Genomic DNA, 15862 nt, shown 5'->3' on the forward strand with positions numbered 1-15862 from the left:
AATCACATTTGTCTTAGCTCATCCGCTACTTCGGCCCCCACGAAGCAATTGTGAAAGTTGCACACCGTTAAAGATCCCTCACCCTGCCAATGCTCGTGTATGTCGTCTAACACGATGTCAGAAATAATGCTTCAAAATCAACGTTATACTTTCGTGCAGGGTCGTATGCAGAACTCAGCCCAGCCCCCATGGACCTCAGGCGTCGTACGTCGTCATAGGAAACCGGGCCGGGATAACAAAGGCCCAAGAGAAGTTCTACTACAAGGTGAGCTGGGTCTCATGGGTTATCCGCATGAAGTATTAAACGGGCAATAAACAGGTGTACGAGGCGCACTTTTTTTAAATGCATTGTGATACGTTGCCGATGGTCAACGTTTTCAAAAAAATTATTCTCGCAAAGCAGTAAATAATGGCTCCAAACCGACCGAATATTCACTGCACTCTTTCGCCCTCATGCCCCGCCCTGCGATGTCCTGGCGACACGTCGTTTTGACGTCGCGCATCACCAGCCATTTAGAATGCGGGACGCCTGTACACTAATTTTGTTGTAATATCGAGAAGTGAGGTCATATCTAAACATATTCCCACGTGTCAACTCCAAGATAGCCAGTTCAAACCGTACCAAAAAGCCTCAATATTCTGGTGGTGGTGGTGGTTGGTAAAATAACAAGGGGAGGTTGAATTCGCGCAAGCGAATTCTGCTACCCCCCTAAAAAGAAAGACGGCACACCCCAAAGCAGAAAAGAAACAAGAAAGGAAACGGTACGATTCCACCACAGACGATTTCACGTGCGACCTATGCTTTCAGTGCTGTATTGCTCCGCCAGGTCACCGCGATGTTGCCGCAACCGGTTCCCTCGGGAGCTACTGCTTGTCTCACTGGGGTCCGCCATTGCCTAGGAGAACGAAATCATCCCCACCTCCAGCGCCCAGAATTCGGCGTTGCTATACGTTGGAATACGGTGACGTGACCAGGTTCCAAGGATAAGGAGAGGCTCACGCGGATTATGCTCTTTGAATGGCATTGTTTCGTGTGAAAGAAGCTCGCTAGAAGCAAAATAATTTCATATTTGGATATCATGAGCTACGTTATTTCATTGAGCATAATAACTGGAGAATGTTCGTCTACCTGTTTTGAGCACCTTTAAAGCAAAATGTACCAGTGATAGATGTGAAAATATCAGGGACGTTCGAGTGAAATGGGTATCGCAAAGAACGAAGGAAGGTCTTATCTCTAAATGACGAGAATTAACGGGGGTGATCACCACCTGTGGACGCAAGCACGTAAGCCTTTGTAGCCATTGACACATTGGGCTTAATTCTTCCTGAGGTATTGGAATTGCAGTGTTATATGCATTACGCAGACAAAACTGCTTTTTGTTTCGACATTGTGCTGGCAAGCCAGTGGAGACACGTTAAGAGTCGGACTGGAGTATAGTAATAGTTTTTCTGGCAACACTGAGCCCGCACGTGCACGCTGTGAAGTAAATTAAATTAATAGCAGTGTTAGCGCCGCGAAGCAACTGTGGCTATGAGTGGCACATTGTGAATTGTCAGATATGAGAAATTATTTGAATGAATGTTTAGAGTCAGCAGGGCATAAAAGCGTTAAGTGCGATTTCCTGCCATGTTGATGTTACGCTATGTAAATCTTGAAAATCACTTGCGCATTTCTTCAATCATGTGCTAGGGCGTCATCCACATGTTTTATTGCGGCTATGTATATATTTTCAATCGTTCCCTGATTTGTTCTGTTAAACTGCTTAACATTGTTCTTCGTTTATGTGGTCCTCTTTTATGTTTTAGAGGCTTTCACTCCTTTTTCCTCTGCTAACGAGACTTCAGGGATGGAGTGGGGACACAATTTTACAGAAGAATAACGAAGGCTAAAAAAACGTGACTTAGAAATTATGGTGTCACACAGAACATAAACGACACTACAACAATAATATGTACTATAGTCAAGGGTTGCTGTAGGACACCCAGAGAAAAATTAATGCAAAAAATAGCACCACGTGGTCAAAAAACCACGTGACAATGCAGTCGTCGCGTGTTGGTGCGCGCTCACCGACTTTTCTTCTTTGTTTCTTTTGTACCTCCCCGATTTTCTTTGTTTCTTTTCGTTTTGTTTTTTGAAAAAGTTGTTGGGAACACCTCGATCCGATATTTGCTGAAGACGATGTACAACTTTTCCATTGACACCTCGACCTCTAACCCAATATTTTAAAAGTTAGCTAATAGTTTTCTTCAATTAATTTATTACGCACAATTAAAAAATGTCGTCTGCGATAGACGTTTGCTTACAACGTTCAGTTTGCTTCATTTGCGTAGAGAGGCTTTTTTTTAGTCGTCGTGCATGACATCAGGGGCACGTGTTCAAGTTGCACAGCCTCAAATGCTCAACTTCACACACAGACAATGAATCAATTACAGCCGAGTTATAAATGACTCATTAATTGCTGCTGTGACAGATGCGATCACCCTTTTCATAAGTTCAGTTTGGTCTTTTTTTTGCTACTTTCTTATTCATGGGAGTCTGATGCCCCATTTCCCTTTTTTCTTTCTTTTATGTTCGTTCGCATTCTTTCGCGAATTGCGACCCGTGTTACAGATTGTACGATGCCGCTTCGCCTAATTTGCTTCCCATCAAAGGCGCGGATCAATGACCGCTCTGGGAACGACCGCCCCCTTGTAATTAAAGTTGGGCTGTCTGATTGTGATTGGAGCCTGCGGGCTTCTTGCGCAGCCAACTCTCTTTCTTCCTTTCTCTTGTTTCTGCTCTGCGTGAAGCTCGGTGCGAGTAAAGGGCATCTTGAAAGGATGAGGAACAATTATCTCCACGTTGTAACGCGTCTTTGTTAACCGTTGAATGGTGCATTTTGAGCAGCAGCTTTCTCGCTGTTCTTGTATGCGATTTGCAGGTGTAAGCGGGAAGGTACTACATAGACCCCCATTAGGAAGATGCTCCTGTACTTTTAGTTTAATTTCCGCTGATTAATGCTAGAAAGTTTTGTTGAACTGACTTTCGGAGCTTCATTATGCGTAATTTTAGGTTTGCTGAACTGATTTATTTGAGGCGAACAAAGACGCAACACCTCAAACGACACGTGTCATTTTATTGCCGTCTTTTTAACATTACCGTAGCTCAACCTTGTTTTGGCAGATAATTATAGCTCAATATGACGTGTGTTATGTCGTCAAAAATTTGTTGGTCGACATCGATATATAGGGTGTCCCAAAAACGTGTCATTGAATTATAATAAAAAATACTATGTCACATAGAATCACGCAGCACACCGGCATTTGTTCTTACTATGTTTTTGCCACCTCCTCATGTGAATCCCACGTAACGTAAGTTTTTTTACGTAATTTTTTTGGAACCGAAGTCGGAAATTTGCCAAGTATAGGTCATTTTTTTACCCTACTAATGTGAAGAGCGTGCCGAATTCACTCAAATTCATGATACTTGACAGGGATATTGAGGAGGTACCCCATCGGAAATAGCCGAGACTAGGTTTTTCGGAGCACCCAGAGCATAGTGCTCGGCGACTTTTGAGTGCAACTGTTGCCAATCCGACGGAAGGAGGCTGCAACCCAGTACAGGCTGCAACCCAGAGCAATAGTACAAAAAATGACAGTTCTTGAAATTGGGAGAGCGAAGGCATGATCCCAGCGGAAGCTGGATGCGATAAGCCATGCCTGTGTCATCTCTTTCTATACTATCTTGATGTGGGCTGGGTTTCCAACCAACTTTCGTCGGACTGACAACGATTGCCCTGAAAAAATCGTCGCGTAGCTATGCTCTGGGGGCTCGTAAAGCATGATATTCGGCTATTTTTTCCGATGGAATAGCTCCTCAATATCCCAGTCAATTATCATGAATTTGAGTAAATTCCGCACGCTCTTCACAATGGTGTGGTAAAAAGAGTGGCCTCTACTTGGCATATTCCTGAGTTCAGTTCGCAAAAGATATACGTAATATAACTTACAGTTACACGGCATGCACATCAGGAGGTGGCAAAAACAAACGCCGTCGACCGCATGATTTTAGGTGGCGTAGTTTTTTTTTTATTATTATAATTCGATTACATGTTTTCTGGGACACCCAGTAGATAAATGATGAATGTGTGTGCGTCACAAGAGCCTTACCTCACCGCGGTACACATCGTTTCGTCTTTGCACATTAGAACCCAAGTCTAAAGATAACACGAAGCTCCTATCCTCCTCCGCACCTATACCGAAAAAATCCACCGCGTATAAAAACAGCAAGAAAAGTATTGAACGTTCATGTCGCTCACACGTGCTCTCTTCCTCCTCCTTTCCTCCCAATTCCCCCGTTCCTATCTACCCTTAACCTTTCTTCCAATTTATGTCGCATTGTACCCCTCTTTCATCTCTCTTTCTTCCCCCCATTTGCTCCCATTTCTTCCCAATCACCATCATTCCTTAGTGCCGATACGTCAGCGAAAAGCGTGCTCAATCTTTCCCTCCTAATCTACCTGTCGCTTTCACCGGTGGCTCTCCATTATTATTCTTCATCGTAATGGTTCAAACTTCGCGAGCCCTCCGCCACTCCAGCAGCAGAATCGATGGGTGGAACAATGCACACGTGACACGCCGACAACGGAGAGACGGACGCACAATGCCTCATTCAACGGGCCAACCTTCGATTGACCGTGTACGACAGGTTTCCGATCAGCGACGATAATGGAAAGCATTCACCCAGCGTGCCGACAGTGGTGGTACCTTACAAAAGAGGAAATAACGGACGTTATGACGTCTCTGGTATCAATCATACCAATATGATTCGTCGCTCATTTTAGTTTGCAATGAACTACTCTCTGCATTTTTGGGGCATTGTGCCAAACGCGTTTAATTGCAGTACTTTATATGGTGCCATCGTTGACGCTAAATTCTTTGACGGAACTGTGCTTGGAATCCTATTAATTTTTTTAGTAAAAGCTATTTAATGGATATGTCGTTTAGTTTTTCCAGTTTAACACTTCCAGCCTGCAGCCAACACAGTCTGGCAATCACGCGGTGGTGGCACGGTCACGTGTGCTCACGTGACCCTATAAAGCCATGGACGAGCCTGCACGGCGGTTGTTCCTATACACCTTGTCATGTTACTCTCAAACAACTAGTCTCCGTACGCTCCCTAGCCTCGTTCCCAGCGACGACGCAACAGGGGTGGACTGCCAAAATATATCTCCCTATTGCGATGAATACTCGTGGCCGCAGTATGACTGACGATGACGTAACATTCCGTGCAACTAATCACCTGGTAAACATCTGAGTAGCGTATCAACGTTCGAAAGATCGAGGAAAAAGAAGATTGCTTGCTTCCGCGTGCGATATGCACAGTTGTTCACGTGAGGAGTGCTGGCCGATGCGATATCTGTTCTACACCTGCTCCTGAGCGGAAGAAAATGAACCGGCACGGAATGAACGAAAACACATACGAGAAACTGAAGGAACTCTGCAGACGGCAGTCCACACGTGCACAGTTCCTGCGACTACCACAGGATGGCAGCACTGATGACGGCGCTCATTCATTGAATCGCGTTTTTGTGTATAGACGACCTGTGCCCCCCTACGTCATCAATTACGTTTCGCCGCCGCGCAAAGCATGCTTGTGGGCACCTATCCACCTTATCAGCCTTTTCGGCCTATCAGCCAACGTGTTCTTCCCGCTTCTTGCCCACCACAGCAAAATATAACCTCGAACCGGTCTTCTTGATACGTCACGTGTTTGTAAACAGAGTGTCGTCTATGGACCTGTTTCTGTGGGCCAGGTGGGGCGACCGAGCAGTAACACCAGCGCCCCAAAATATGCAACACGTGGGAGTTCAGCAGACGATGCAGCACTTTGAGATACATGGTCTCTAGCTGTTCGCACTTGGCAAGATGCACCGCTTTTTCTGCGGGTTTCGTGCATGTTTTGCAGCTTTCCTTGGCGCCATACTGCTTGAAACACCACACAGAAACCCCTGATGAAACTCCCGAGTGATTGGGTCCATGGCAAGCTTGGGCCCGAAATGGCGCTGTGCAAACTTCGCTACAACAGCCCTATACAGTTATGCCTTTAAAACTCTTTTGCACGTTTCGTTTGTTTCCAGTAAATGCATTCACTCGTCCAGCTATTCTTGCTGCAACATTGGGCCGTGTAGTGCGTGCTGTCACGTTAGGCATAGTCCTATGATCCGCTTTGTGCCTATACTATTCAGAACTACCACCGTCGTATTTCTATCGCAAATTTTCGGACAGTCTTTTTAGAGCTTCCATATTTCGCGCGTAGGAGGGTGGGAGCCGCAGTTTAATGATGTGAAGGACAGTAGGTGTGTCGCGGTCTCACAGGGAATGCGAAACCCCCACTCTTTGTTAACCTGACGAGCCAAAAGAAGGAGGAAAAAATAGCCAGAAGAAAAAAAAACTCGTTTTTCATTCTATTTTCGCACAGAAACTTTGGGCTATGTCCAGCATGCTAGAATATTTCATTGCCGAAATGAGACCGGCCCAACAATGCACCTGACGTCGCCACGTTAGGCTTAGGCACAGTCATCCATTTTGAGGGAATCTAGGCGTTCTATGGTGCATTTCACGATGAAAGATGGCCGGCTAGATGGATGATGGCTGGGCTTTGTGGAAAGAGCACAAGGGAGGGATATATTCGGGCTTCGAGGTGGGAGACGTGTATGGGCACGCGCGGAGGTTATTAAAAAAGTGGGGCTGCGTTGTCCGCTTATGTTGATGAGTTATACGATTGAGCAGGAGCATGACGGATTATGCTCGGATGCAAAGATTTGCCTCATGAGCCTTTGTTGTCACGAACGGTTGTTTCGCAGAAAAAAAAGAAGTAGAAGCGGGGGGTGAGGGATGCGCTGCACATTTTTCTTCCACACATTCTTAGGTGAAAGATGTGGCTCGCCGAGAGGAATCTCTGGAAGCGATAAAGATCTGCTCAGAGAACTAGGATAATAAAAATAATAACGCAGCATTCACGCACTACATGTGCAAAGTATTAAGAGTTATTCTAACATCGGAAAGTGGAAGGCTGCGCTACAAAGGACTCCGAATACAGAAGGGGACGACGTTGCATCTCGTAGTTATGTCCTGACGCGTCTCAGCTCATACCCTTGTTCAAACTAGGAACGACGCGAAATTTCCTCAGCCAAACCGGACAGAGTTTACTCCTCTGGAGTAAAAGAAAAAGCGACAAAGAAGAAGAAAAAAGCGCCACCAGGTGTCGTCAATATAGGGCACCTATAGTTTCGGCGTCGGCAGACTACTAACTACTAGAACAACTTTATTTTAATAATTTATAATGCTTGATATGATATGCAGATGTAATGTTTAATACTGTACCCCATTGCTTGTGGTAATGTAATGAAATGGAATAATGAGACGCCTCAGAGTGAGGAAACGAAGTGACAGATACTAATCACACAGTATAGTGATGTGGCAAGTGGTTGCAGCCAGTGTTGCGGAATGGGGTCTCCCATTCCGTTCCAATTCCATTTCGAGGAATGGAGATTTGCGATTATTCAATTTCTTTCAATTAATCGGAATGAAAAGGTATGGTCAGTTCCCAATCCTGGAATGGCTTGGCAACCCAATTCCCATTCCGTTAATTCTCTCATTAAAAGAAAAGGGCCGGTAACCATACTGGCATGTCCAGCAGTGCTAGAGGAGATTGGCGTTACCAAGCACGAAAAAAGCACAAAGACAAGGTTATTTCACTCTTGACCGTGTGCAGGTGCGGTGCAAAGGGTGCGAGGGCAGAAACCTGCACGTTGAAACCAAAATTGACACCGGAGCACCGAAGCCCTTTCCATTCCCATTCCTAGGACAGTTTCCGCCATTCCATTCCAATTCCATTCCGGGCTCTTGTAAACCTGGAATGATTCTGGAATCATCCCAACTCGAGTGGCAACTCCGCAACCCTGGTTGCAGCCAATAGGCACAAGGGTGGGGCGGGACTTCACCGTGCCACTCTTACGTTGAACACGTCACGTCGTTGGAAATAAGGCCTACGCCAATGTCCTAAACGAATTTGGCAACCATACATCAACATTGTGTCCTATGCAATCAGAGTGAGTACTATACTGCCGTACAGTGTTATTAGTGGAAGCCAATGCTTTACCGTCAGTTTGTGCGACGGTACAACCGACTTCGGACGCGTCTCTTTCCTGCGCTTGGAACTTCCACAGTACATTGTACACGTGCAACAGTGATTTTGCCCGTACTGATTCATCATTCGTTCTTACGCAGCCCGTAGAGCTCACTGGTGTGCTCCCAAAAGTGGGCCCTCACTCTGGAGGAACGCGCCTCTACCTCAACGGTACCAATTTGAACGTCGGAAGCCACGTCGACGTTTTCCTCGATGATATTGCGTGCCACGTTGAACGGTAAGTAATCCCTGTCTGATGCAAGCAACAGCAACAAGTCATACTGTATACGCACCGTCCACATCCTTCTCCTGTTGCGCAGCTCTCTGGCAAGCAGCAGCCAGATCAGTTGTCGAACGTCCCGGTCACCTTACCCTTCTTACCACGTATCCAAACTTCTGCTTCGGATTGACGGAGCAAACCTTACGTTGTCCAGTCCCTTTTTTTACACGGAGGATCCTTCCTTGCGTCGAATTCAACCACTGAAGAGCTTCTTAAGGTAAGTTGGACGCATAGGCTACATTGGTACTTGGGGTTAATACATACGCTAAGCGTGGTCAGTATAAATACGTTGTATGCACCTAGTTTTGGTTACAGCCGTTTCTTACAACAGGTACTGTTGTTATACACCCATATTGGGCCCAGACCCTTTCTCCGTTTGAGGTGATGCGGTTACGGATCTCTTCTCTAACCTTACAACAGCCTAGTGTTTCTTTCGCGAACTACTTTCGTCAAACGTCACGACGCGCTCACGTAAAAAAAAACAAAAAACAAAAAAACGCATCGCTTTCATGAGTTTGAGGAAACACAGAGAGACACTAAGAGCTACGAAGTGGAGAGGATAGACTCGAAGTATTCGTGTGCTTCTTCGAACTCGACGAAGTGATGTCTACGAAGGGAGTGCCACAGTCGCTGGTGAATTTGCAGACACGATGTACGTCATTGGGTTCTGACTGTTGCAGACCTTCACTCTCATCGTTTGTAGCATGCACTTCATGTTTCCGAAGCTGCCTCCATCTAGAGAGATGACGTCAGTGAATAGACTTCAGCAGCTAGATTTTGCTTTGTCCTATATTTTTTTTTTTTTCAAACTCGCGTGTGCGATATTCAATTCCAAAATCTGTTTGCGGTGCTACGTTGACTAAGCTCTGCCGGTGTTGTCACTCTTTTGTGACAGACTCGAACTCAGAAAGGTATAGTGCTTCGCGTTAGGAAGCGCGCAAAGCGCCATCTGTTGGATAGGCGCCTGCAACTTCGCAGCATCACGGTTGATTGGTATGTAGAATGGTTTCACGAATTGGGAAATAGAACCATTTATTTGTCGTCATTACTGCAAAGTGCATTTTGCATTGCATTGCACTTTGCAGTGCAAAGTACATTTGACAAGAAGTACAGTGTTACTGCTATATTTTTATTTGTGTTTTTTTTATAGCGACTAACGTTATACTTTGCTTAATATTGTTGCCTTTGCACTGTGCGCTGCTTGTTGCACTGTGCGCTTCATTTCTCAAAAGAGAGTTTAATTGTTTTATCTCTAGTGGCGGAAGACACATTCACATCTACGGTACAAACCTCACATCAATCCAGCAACCACGGATGGTGGTGTTCAACAGTCAGCGCCAGATAAATGAAACGGTAAGCACATGCAAGCTGTCTGAGATATTTAATGCCACCCAGTGCTATTTTGAGCGCCAACAGAGGGCCTGCGGGGTACATGCACGTTTGTAATATTTCGAAGAAAAGATGTGCCGAGTTCAGCATCATAAGAGCGAAGCAGCGAATAGGAGCGAAGCAAGATAGCAACACAGACAAGGTGGTTACCGTGGATTTAGTTTGAGCTGCAATGGCATAACGATACGGAAGAGCGGCATAAATGCATTCGCAACAAAAAAATAAAGAAATAAACCGGGGTGGCATTTACTGTCATTGTAGCATTATCACTCTTTTCGCAGACTATGTTAGCTAATGATATTTATTCGTTCATCCCTTAGTCGTGCCACGTCCTCAACTCAACGGTCATGGTGTGTCCCTCACCCGCCGTCTTGGCGCAGTCCAGTGCCTCAGAATTTGCGCCAGACCCCAAAGACGACCCCGGCGTCGTACCACAAGCCGTGGCCAAGGGTCAGCTCCAGAGAAATACTGACGAAGAAGAAGAAGAGGCGGCACTTCGGCTTCAGATGGGCTTCATCATGGACGATGTACAGTCTGTTCAAGAACTGGACAAGTTCTACCCGGATATACCATCGGATATCGTCTACGTGACGGATCCACATTTCTTTCCGTTTGATAACGACGGCATAAAGCTGTACAAAGGGGAGTCTCTTGTCATTGAGGTAATGCTTCAGTTTGTTTAAACATTCGTTGAAGGGATACTTCGCAATAGTTCAATTCTTATATTTTTGCTTGCACGGGTAGTACATTCCATAAATTTAACAAATCCCTGCTTCACTTTTCACCAACATGAGCGGCATAATTTGTTAATGGCGTCCACATTGAATCCACAATTGAATCCACACGGTTTGAAATGCCCGCACGGAGTGACGTGTGCGTGACGTCAGTGTGACGACATGGTGAAGACACGGGGGTGTTCCCTTTCACTTGGCCTCAACTCTGCGAATGATTTCTTGCGCCCGCTTCTGCCGCGGAATTCTTGGCATCCCGCTGCGGAAAAATACGTGAGGAGCAGGATGTGTGGGACAGGATGGTTACACGTGAAAATCCTGGCAAAACGTCACGAAAACGTCACGAGCTGCATGAAAGTATCTAAAGCCCACACTGCAGATCTAGTCTCGATAAGGTTCCGAAATCTACCAGTGGCATATTTCATGCAAACTGAACAATTCCTCGCGGCGCTTTACGATTTAAGGCGGTCTCATGCGGTTTAGTTCGCCAGAGAGTTGGCTGCAGCGTCACAGAACTGTTACCTTTGCTTTGCTTTCCTCCAGCGCTTTAAGGGAGTAACGTAATCGTCGCCAGCGAGCAGAACATGCTAGGAAATGACAAAGCCATTATTTTCATTCGCAGGGATCTGGAAAACAGCAGTAAGGTTGTCGAATTTGTTGATTGCAATCAACTTCGCGACAGTTACGCTAGGAAATGACGTCATTTTGGCCCAAATATAGTGGGTGGGCGTGCCGAGTGAAGCGATTTTGTTGCATCTCCCATAGACGCCCATGTATTGAAAATTTGACAAACTTGAATTCCCCAAAAATCAGTGCACCGAGTCAGGCCTTAAAAAATATGTCATTCCCTAGATGAACTCGAGGGGAATACACATGTTACTGTTTCGTGTAGAAATTTGGCGAGGTTTATGAGAACCCTGAGAACGAAAAATCCCCATAGACTTTAAGGAGTGAGTCAGCCTTAAGACATGTGGAGAATAGCCAGGAGATTGATCGGTGTTGCTCCACTTTGCACGTTACGTTGCGCCGTACCTAACTGAAATAGCCCTGTAACTGCGTCCATGTTTTGTATGGATTAAACTTTCTTTACGTTAATCGCAAAGCGAAGCAGACTCCATCATCGCTCAGAGGTGTGTTCCGTCCTTCGACAACCTTGTCTGCCTTGAAAAACGTACCTGTTTCAGGGATTTTTTTTCGTTGTTCCTATATAAGACATATACGGGCAGCATTCCACAGTTTGCGTAAACGTGGTATCGTCCCACCATGTTTATTACCAACGCGCTCTCCACCTTCCTGCACAGTTTACAGAAGTCATCATCTACGTGTAATCGGTTCCGTATGGGGCTGTGTGAATATTAATTTTAAAACCGAAGTGAATGCGAAGTAAACAGTTAAACAGAAACAACAAAGAAAAGCAAATACGAAGGGAAAGGTTATGTACCCGAAGCGAATAGTTATACAGCCGAATCAAACGCATGTACAGCAATATGAGGAGAGATGCATATGGGCCTTCGTAAGCGGCACTGAATTTGTTTTAAACCTCATCTTCCGGCTTCCAGCTTCGGAACCGTTCGAGTATTCGGTTTGTTTCGAAATTCGCTTGCAATCAAAAATTCGAAAATAGAGTTCCATATTCCATTTGGAACCAAACGCAATGGTTCACTTCGTTATTCACAACATCACCCACCTCTTCTGTCCACATTATGACAGTACAGCTTGGGACAAAAGTTAAGGGAACACCGCGTTGTCGCATTTCTCCGTTGAAGCGACACTCGAGCAACAAACAGAAGCGGACACACATACTCAGAGATGTATAGAATGGCCGGTCACCCGTTTCTTATCCGATCTCTTCCAGAAAGCCACCAGGGTATCCCCCCCCCCCACACACACACACCTGCAACATGGTACCACCTTCTCATGTCTGCCCGTGTTAAACATTGCTGAAGTCACTCGTAAAGTGAACGATCGATACGAATTGCTTGAGCTAACTGGCGGGTATGGTTTATGCAGCTGTTTATTGCGCAGACAAGTAAAGCCGCGACCACTCTACAGTGACGTTTCATTCTTGCTATAAGATGCTCTGTGTGCACACAAACACATGCTTGCTATGTCGGCTGTAATATAGAGCTCTCCTTTAACATCAGGGAGACAGCCTACGCCTGGCAAGCACGGAATCTGAAGTTAACGTAACCATCGGAACCCGGCCGTGCAACCTGACGTCGCTTAGCATGACCCAGCTGGTGTGCACGCCTCCTGAAATCCAGCCTCCGAGCACAGACGAAATTGGACGCAGGGTTGACATCGACCTGCCCGTTGTCGTTGTACGTGTGGGTAGCAATCTTCGTTACGAAGTTGGCTACCTGAGATACGAAGTCGCCAAGTCCTACGAGTTTCCTCCAGAAGCGGTGGGAGCTGTTGCTGCTGGCGGAGCGGTGCTCATGCTGCTCAGCCTAGTCATCCTCGGCATCCTACGTCACAAGAGTTCGCAGGCAGAACGAGAGTACAAGCGAATTCAGCTCCAGATGGATACTCTCGAGAACAGCGTTCGCTCCGAGTGCAAGCAAGGTGAGACAACAAAATAAACTTGGGTTTATCACAGGGTGACCAACACTTGTGGAAAACTTGAACAACACTTGTGGTCCACGTAGGTGAACTGTGCTATCCCTCCTGTGTTTACCCTAACAATCAGATAGTAGAGGCAACGACCTATATTGCAGGCAGACTCTCCGCTAGTACGAAAATGGACACCCCAGAAGAGTGTTATTGTGCAAAGTTCTCCAGTTTCGACAATGTTTTGACAACTCTTTTCACGAGATTTATGCGCAATGCGTCTTCGTAGTGTGTACCCCTACTTACGTAATGATGGCTTCAGTGTCGATGAGGACTAATACGCGTTTTCATGAAAGGTGCATGCGTTCATGATTTTACACTCGGTTGTTCAACGCTGTGGAAATACTCCTGCCGTTCCTGCAGAAATCAGTACCGCACGCATGCCACCGTTGGCATAACAGGATCTATGGCGTTGGATGAGCTTTTGTTGTTTCATTACGCTCTCTTCTGAGAGATTTAGTAGCGATCAGAAATATTCGATACAAGTCAACTCGAGAAATGATTCAGATCTCATACAATCGCTGTACTTGATAATGCCAACGCGCAACAGAAATTTCCTAGTCTTGTCGTGGCGAAGCAGTTCTTCGAGGAACTGTACTTCTGCTTGTTACCAAAAAGAAGCGCACGTATCCATGCCCACCTGTCCCCCACTCCTTCCTGCTGTCCTCTCTCCATATGTTCACGTCTGTACGCCGCTCATAGCCAAAGTTGCTTCGCGACGCTAACACAGAATAAAAATGAAAAGAAAACGTGTCCATCACTTCACAGCACAGTCGACACTATTCGTGCTTCGCGTGCTAGTCCCCGCTAGAGGTGCCACTCAACCAGGGCCCTATTTCGATCCGTGTCAGTAGCGCGAACGTGCCGCTTGGGAGCGGGCGCACGTAGGATGTGACGCAACGTACCGCTAGCGATGAGAATTTGGTATTCCCAGCCCTCCAAACGCGTCGTCCATACACGACGGTGTGGCTCGCGGGAACGACAGCCTGGACCCTGTCGTTAAGCGGAGCGAGAGCCGTCAAGATGACTGCAAGTTACTTCCTGTGGCTCCTATCAACACTGCCACGGTTGGCGCTGGGGTTTATAGGGCGCCAGTGTCGTGTATTAATAAGGAGTCTGGCCATTAGGAGGAGCTTAAAAAAGAGGCTCGACCTGTCAATCAAACTTTGGCGCATTTCATTGGTTGCCGCTTTCCATGGGGGCCACCATGACACCAAAATTTATCCAAAATGGAGGATGGTGCTTGGAGCGGCGAAGCGGAGATTTCGTGACAATTTTTTTCAGAAACTGCTCTAATTTCACTTTGAGTAGAGATCCTCTAGCAACTAGCTGCAAAATCGGCTCCAACGTTCGCTCCGCCATCATTATTTACGCGAAAATGACATGTATCGTCGCTACCGTTAGGCCTAGTGAAGACCGCGATCTCAAGAAAACAGCACGAAAGACGCCTGATGAAAGACGCACTGATGCGTAAGATTGTGCATTATATCACTGAATTTTGTTTATACATACATCTTTGAGTACTTTTAATTCCATCTACATACGTTACGTGATTAAAAGTTCATACTGGCAGCCGTCTGTTGCGAAACGGTTTTGCCGCTCTCCTGGCCAACCAGTTCTGCGGTTCTGAGCTTTCCCAACATGCCTCTCGCCGTGCAGATGGCGTTGATAAAAGTGGGCGAAAAAATCCGTCGTTTTGGTCTGTCACCAGTGATATCCGTTTCAATACAAATCCATACACTTTCTCCAACATGGTGGCACCCAGTAAATAAGGGTGACGTGTAAGTACAGGATGGATGTAATAATACAGAACTGTATTTCGACCTGTGATTGGCCAGGCAGCTCAAAAAGTGGGTGGAGCTCCAGGTATAGGCAGGTCCCATTGGTGGCCAGACTCCTTCTTAATACACGGCACTGTAGCGCGCGACAAAGTGTTTGTATCAAATGAGACGTCATTCGTGAAACTGCGTCGCCAGTGAGGGCTGCATTTCAATATCATCCATGTCCAGATTATCAGCACAATACACAAAGGTCTGCGCAAAGCTTGCATATTGCGAGAGACTTTTTCTCCATCGTCAAAGCGTCGTCGTCGTCTGCGTTCAAAACAAGCGGCATTCCACGTGATTCTCCTCCTGCTGCGCAGTTGGCTGGGAGCGCGGCGTCCCGTTCCCAGACGTCAAGACTAACGACAGTCAACAAACCAAGCGCGCTATCGTTAAAGGCGACATGGGAATACCAGAGCTGGCTGGTATAGCTGCCATGGTCGTAATCGCTCACGCTCCTCTGTCGACACTGGCTCGGAATAGGCCCCAGACTTGTTTGGCGGATGCAGTGGCGACATGTAATATAATCACGAGCTATGTGCTACAGATCAGCCAGGACGTTACACTCCAAGGATGTTCTGCCAGGATGGTCAGGACGTCGCTGCCCAAGATCGCTCGTTGTGTCGTGTCAATCCGTCGCAGTGAAGAAAGAACAAAAAAGTGGAGGTATCTTCTAGTGCACCTCTAAGGCGCTGTTCCAGAAAAATGAAAAAAAAAAGTTTTTTAGGGCTTTACTTAAACTCTATGTTATTTGAGAACCGGAAGCGACATCGTAAGATTACAATTTCTTCCTGATAGGGTGAACGCCTCGGCAGCTGGTTTACATGGTTTTATGCAAAACACCTTTGCTCATTTTTAG

General features: G+C 46.2%; 1 protein-coding gene across 1 annotated transcript in view; it reads left to right on the forward strand.

Annotated features, from left to right (window-relative positions):
• LOC135388262 (plexin-B-like) overlaps window positions 1-15862 on the forward strand; it is a 394287-nt gene that overhangs the window by 361345 nt on the left and 17080 nt on the right. The window contains exons 19-24 of the mRNA XM_064617693.1: window positions 160-265; window positions 8272-8408; window positions 8491-8667; window positions 9707-9803; window positions 10160-10501; window positions 12715-13135. Coding sequence (XP_064473763.1) covers window positions 160-265; window positions 8272-8408; window positions 8491-8667; window positions 9707-9803; window positions 10160-10501; window positions 12715-13135 — 1280 coding nt within the window. The remainder of the gene's footprint in view (window positions 1-159; window positions 266-8271; window positions 8409-8490; window positions 8668-9706; window positions 9804-10159; window positions 10502-12714; window positions 13136-15862) is intronic.

The sequence above is a fragment of the Ornithodoros turicata genome, chromosome 3 (genome assembly GCF_037126465.1).
Source record: "Ornithodoros turicata isolate Travis chromosome 3, ASM3712646v1, whole genome shotgun sequence".
Classification (NCBI taxonomy): Eukaryota; Metazoa; Arthropoda; class Arachnida; order Ixodida; family Argasidae; genus Ornithodoros; species Ornithodoros turicata.